We start from the raw sequence: 5,978 nt of genomic DNA, 5'->3' as shown, positions 1-5,978 counted from the left end.
ATGTCAAAAGAAATGGTTGGCACGATCAACGCGCCAAGATTACGTCTGAGCACTTCTTTTGACCTGGCCGACTAATCCCAAAGGCGACAGATTTGGATGATCCATTCAACCAGACGGAAAGTGGCAGCATGCATACAGAAATGAATGGTTCACATAATGTTCGGCCGCTTGGGGAGCTAAAACATTATTTCCATCCTCGATTTGAGGTGGCAAAAGGGAGTATGAGAATAAGAGATTGATTCTCTTCCTCTTTCACAACAATATGGTCAATATAAAGCGTAAAAAGAAGGATTGAGAATAAAGCTTTATTAGAAGGTAGTTTCTACATTAAGTTTTTTTTCAATTTAGTTGTGTTTAAAACACCCACAAGAAAGATGCTAAAAACTGTTGTATGTAACCGATATTGCAATAATGGGTCGTCATCTTTTGCGTCACTTTGATACCAAATGTTGTTAGACTACGATATCACTCAATCGGTTATCTTGCCGTACCGGTGCATGCTGTAATCGTTACTTCACGACCTTAATTTTCATTTTCATGGAACGTAAGGTCAATAAATTGATAACGACATTTATCAAAGCATTAATCACAGAAGGAATTTAGGACAACATAGAAAGTCAAATCGAATTCCCATGAAACCTAAAGAACATACTTCTATGTTTATCCTGAAGGTTTCACAAGTTTCTTGTTGTGCACTGTAGTTTTAAGTATTGTCATCTTAGGAGAAGGCCCTGATAGAAGTCGTCAATTGGACAAGACTGCAACATAGGAAATTGATTTTCAGTATACTTTCTTGATTGATTTCTTTACTCCTTGACATGCATAAATTTTATAAGTTCAGTATTTCTAACTATAGGTTTTAGAACACGAAACGAATACGTCCTGCTTCAGCATCTCTTAGTGGTGATAGCCGTTCTACGTGCTCTTCAAAAGCATCCAAATCTACCGGTCCTTCTTCGAGATCCATACCCTCTCGAGCAATTGTTGTGAATCGATCACCACCCTCGACTAAGAAACTATTAAGTGCCACTCGATACTCCCGGAATGGGTTGATCGGTTCATACACTGGTCCCGTACACTGCTGGCATAGCACTTCCAGTGAGACCAATCTTCTGCCAGGTGGATTACTGATGCGGTAAGTCACTCTCAACCCTGACACCTGCAGGAGATCCCAAGCCTGTACCGTACCGTTGTTCACTGTTGCACTGCGTACACTGTCTTCTAGAACTGACATCAGATGGTCACCGCGGAGCAGCAACGAAAATAGTTGATTCTCAAACGGTAGTACCTCGAACAGCTGTTTGTAGGTGACGGTACCAGCTTGTAGATCACCTCGAATACCGCCACGGTTTTGCAGGGCAATACCGTTGTACACTGGGAAGAAGGCCCTCACCATTGAATCGGTGATCAGCGAACCAAGCAAACATTCGCCCGTAACACAGTCTTGCCGAGACATGCCTACCTCAGACACAGCAACGGTACGATTTCCAAGAGTTTCTACCTCCTCTCGGAATGGTAGCAGTGCTGCCATCACCTCTGGGTCTTCGGGCGTGTTTGAGTCCAAAAACACTGGGTTGCCTTCCCATTCTTCAATCTCTCCTTCCTCATTGAAGAAGACTGTCAGATTGCCTACCAACCGACCGTAAGAGCCAGCCTGCACCACCAGAACTCTTCGTCCGTCGGGCTGTAACTCAATTGTTGGGTATTCTCCTTCCACCTCAAGCGGGAAGTCCGCATCGTTTCCACTAAATAACACCGTATTTGAGAACCCTCCTACTATCAGATCAACGTGCGGACCACAGTTTCGTGCCATGGTCTGTTCGTTAGCAAGGCCATAGTAAGATAGCACCACAACAATGTCCACACCTTCCTCAGCGAGCCGAGCTGATTCGATACGCACAGCCTCGATAGGGTCGGAAAACGTTAGATTTCCTGGACGACCAATGGCCTCTACGTCTGGGCGGATTACACCGAGAATTCCGATGCGACGACCCGAACGTTCGACCACGACCGAGCGTTCAAAGTTCACAAATGACGGTTCGGCCGAATTGTCCACGTTGGTCAACACAATTGGTGATTCTGACGCTGCCATGAAGGGATTAAGGCCTTCCAGTCCATGGAAGAAATCGAACCGACCCAATGTCTGGAAGTAAGTTTAACATTTGTTGGTTCATTCTTGACGATTCAACATCCTTTTCTATCACGGGGTAACTCACCAACGCATCTGCGGGCAGCACGTTCAACATGGCCGCAACGACCTCCCATCGATGTACGGTGTACCAGAGCGTACCCTTGAAATTACCACCGGCGTTCACATACAGTGAGTTTTCTGCTTCCGCTTGTAACTGACGAACAACGTTAACCTGTCGAGGATAACCACCCTGGCAAAGTTCCTGTCCGATACAGGTGAATCCTTCCAAGTTGACTTGGTTGTACCGCGAGTACAGGTCGTTGAAGTGGATAACTCTCAATGAAAACAGTTCCTGCTGCTGCGCCTTGGCGAAACACGCCAAAGTAAGCACCACTCCCAAGAGCACACTGGTTGGCTTCATGATTCTTTCGCAAGCTTACCACACAAACTGAAAAGCTCGACAAGGTTGACTTTATAGGTAATGCTCTAATTCCCATTCAATTTCACAACAAATAGCTGATAACGGGATAGACGATAAAACGCTTTTGGGAAGCCGTCCACGTGAGATTAGTCCATTATCCAATCATCGAAATGATGGGGTAACATAGTGGCAATGTTGAAATATTTACAAATCTTACCCAATCTACATTGTAAACGTGACCCGAAGATGATTGTGGCATGCAACCGTGTAATCAGTGCCTGAGTGAGATCGATAACGCTTTATTTTCTCTTTCTTTTTTGTCACCCGCAGGGAGTCGACGTCGTAAACCACTTAGTGGAGGTCCCATTACAAACAATTTCCGCCGTCATTGACTGAGATACGAATTCAGGAGCCATAATGAGCATTTACAATCGTACCATCAATAAAATGGTGATCCGAATCTTATCGAAATACTTGATTTTACGCTCTGTTTTTTGTGTCATAAAAGTTCCAAGTGGCGTATACTCCTTAATGGGCCGGACATTGCATCTCGGCAGGAGGTTGCGGATGTCAGATGTCATTTGCGATTCCTTACGAAGTAAGCTGCCGACCTAGACTGCTAGGCGGATTACGAAGAATTGAAAGCAATGTTCAGGAATTAATTGTCGGGTGTTTAATGATCTCCGGTATACTGGTGGTGGATTTGCACAAGGATAATCTTAAATAAAACTCAGTGTGAATCGGTTTTCGTACTTCTAACTAACTCTATATGTTTTGTTTAAAATGGTCCGAAACGACCGCTAAATCAGAACACGAAACGAATACGTCCTGCTTCAGCATCTCTGAGTGGTGATAGCCGTTCTACGTGCTCTTCAAAAGCATCCAAATCTACCGGTCCTTCTTCGAGATCCATACCCTCACGGGCAATTGTTGTGAACCGATCGCCACCCTCGGCCAAGAAACTAGTGAGTGCTACTCGATACTCCCGGAACGGATTGATCGGTTCATACACTGGTCCCGTACACTGCTGGCATAGCACTTCCAGTGAGACCAATCTTCTGCCAGGTGGATTGGTGATGCGGTAAGTCACTCTCAACCCTGACACCTGCAGGAGATCCCAAGCCTGTACCGTACCATTGTTCATCGTTGCACTGCGCACACTGTCTTCTAGAACTGACATTAGATGGTCACCGCGGAGCAGCAACGAAAATAGTTGATTCTCAAACGGTAGTACCTCGAACAGCTGTTTGTAGGTGACCGTACCGGCTTGTAGATCACCTCGAATACCGCCACGGTTTTGGAGCGCAATTCCGTTGTACACTGGGAAGAAGGCCCTCACCATTGAGTCGGTGATCAGCGAACCAAGCAAACATTCACCCGAAACACAGTCTTGCCGGGACATATCTACCTCAGCAACGGCAACAGTACGATTTCCAAGAGTTTCTACCTCCTCTCGGAATGGTAGCAGTGCTGCCATCACCTCTGGGTCTTCGGGCGTGTTTGAGTCCAAAAACACTGGGTTGCCTTCCCATTCTTCAATCTCTCCTTCCTCATTGAAGAAGACTGTCAGATTGCCTACCAACCGACCGTAAGAGCCAGCCTGCACCACCAGAACTCTTCGTCCGTCGGGCTGTAACTCAACTGTTGGGTATTCTCCCTCCACCTCAAGCGGGAAGTCCGCATCGTTTCCACTAAATAGCACCGTATTGGAAGATCCACCAACGATCAGATCGACATGCGGACCACAGTTTCGTGCCATTCTTCGGTCATTGTTGAGTCCGTAGTATGAAAGCACCACAACAATGTCCACACCTTCCTCAGCGAGCCGAGCTGATTCGTTACGCACAGCCTCGATAGGGTCGGAAAACGTTAGATTTCCTGGACGGCCAACGGCGTCCACATCTGGGCGGATTACACCGAGAATTCCGATGCGACGACCCGAACGTTCGACCACGACCGAGCGTTCAAAGTTCACAAATGACGGTTCCGCCGAATTGTCCACGTTGGTCAACACAACCGGTGTTTCCGATGCGGCCAAAAATGGGTTGAGGCCTTCCAATTCGTGGAAGAAATCGAACCGACCCAATGTCTGGAAGTAAGTTTAACATTTGTTGGTTCATTCTTGACGATTGAAGATCCTTTTCTATCACGGCGTAACTCACCATCGCATCAGCGGGCAGCACGTTCAACATGGCCGCAACGACCTCCCATCGATGTACGGTGTACCACAGCGTACCTTTGAAATTACCACCGGCGTTCACGTATATCGAATTTTCCGCTCCGGCTTGTATCTGACGGACGGCGCTCACCTGCCGAGAATAGCCACCCTGGCAACGTTCCTGTCCGATACAGGTGAATCCTTCCAAGTTGACCTGGTTGTATCGTGCGTGCAGGTCGTTGAAGTGCACAACCGACAGCGGAAACAGATCGTCCTGCTGTGCTCTGGTGAAACTCACCAAAGCCAACGCCACAACTAAGAGTACGTTGCTAGACATCATGATTACTTTGCAATGTTACCACACAAACTGAAATGTCTAGCGAGCCTGGTTTTATAGTTTATACTCAGTTTTTCTAGCGTATTTCACAACATCAAACTGATAGCACGCTAGACGATAAGAGGATCTTTCACGTGAGATTAATCATTTATCCAACCACAGAAATTATGTCGCGTCACATTGGTGCTGATGAAATGTTCCCTAATCTATCGCTGCTCTATATTGTAAACGTGACTGGAAGATGATTGTGGCATGCAACCGTGTAATCAGTGTATGAATGAGTTCGATAACTCGATACGTTCTTGTACGTTTTTTTGTCACTCGCAGGGAGGCAATGTCGTAAACCGTTTAATGGAGGTATCATTACAAACAGTTTCCGCAGTCTTTGAATAAGATACGACGTCAGAAGCCATACTGAGCATTTACAATCGTACCATCAATAAACTAATGATCCGAATCTTATCGAAGTTCTTGATGATACGCTCTGTTTTTTTATGTGACATAACTTCCAAGTGCCGAATGCTGCTTAATAGGCTGAACATCAGTACCTCCGCAGGAGGTTGCGGATGTCAGATGTCACGGTGACAATTCATCGCATGCGTTCTTCCTCTGGAAGTAAGCCGCTGACCTTGCTTCACGACGAAAAATTGAAAGCAATGTTCAAGAATGACTTGCCGGGCGTTTAATGGGCTCTGATGTACTGGATGGGAATTCGTATAAGAAGAAACTTCAACCAAAACCCAGTTTGAACCGGTTTTCGTAAGCATCGGTAGAGAACGCATGGTGGGTGGAATCTTCTCTCATCTTGCACTATGCTCACCCTTCTTTTCCGATAACGACTCCAACCTTTGACCGTCCACCGAAGCTACCAAGGCAAGCGAGTACCCACAAGTGTCACGCATGGATTAAGCTTTTACGGATCGGCTTTGGA

The 5,978-nt window shown here is 46.2% G+C and overlaps 2 protein-coding genes across 2 annotated transcripts; both read right to left on the bottom strand.

The window, feature by feature from the left end:
- Positions 1–212: 212 nt before the first annotated feature.
- Positions 213–2,612, bottom strand: LOC125767562 (apyrase-like). The gene is made up of 2 exons (XM_049434244.1): positions 2,217–2,612; positions 213–2,143 (listed from the first exon to the last, which is right to left on the bottom strand). The coding sequence occupies exons 1-2, from the start codon at positions 2,550–2,552 to the stop codon at positions 860–862; spliced, it is 1,620 nt and encodes a 539-aa protein (XP_049290201.1). The 5' UTR covers positions 2,553–2,612; the 3' UTR covers positions 213–859.
- A 717-nt stretch (positions 2,613–3,329) lies between these two features.
- On the bottom strand, positions 3,330–5,443 carry LOC125767563 (apyrase-like). The gene is made up of 2 exons (XM_049434245.1): positions 4,715–5,443; positions 3,330–4,641 (listed from the first exon to the last, which is right to left on the bottom strand). Exons 1-2 carry the CDS (start codon positions 5,048–5,050, stop codon positions 3,358–3,360), a joined length of 1,620 nt encoding a protein of 539 aa, XP_049290202.1. The 5' UTR covers positions 5,051–5,443; the 3' UTR covers positions 3,330–3,357.
- Positions 5,444–5,978: the final 535 nt, after the last annotated feature.

Source organism: Anopheles funestus, chromosome 3RL, assembly GCF_943734845.2.
Source record: "Anopheles funestus chromosome 3RL, idAnoFuneDA-416_04, whole genome shotgun sequence".
In the NCBI taxonomy this organism is placed as follows: domain Eukaryota; kingdom Metazoa; phylum Arthropoda; class Insecta; order Diptera; family Culicidae; genus Anopheles; species Anopheles funestus.
This window is presented reverse-complemented; position numbering and strand designations above follow the sequence as displayed.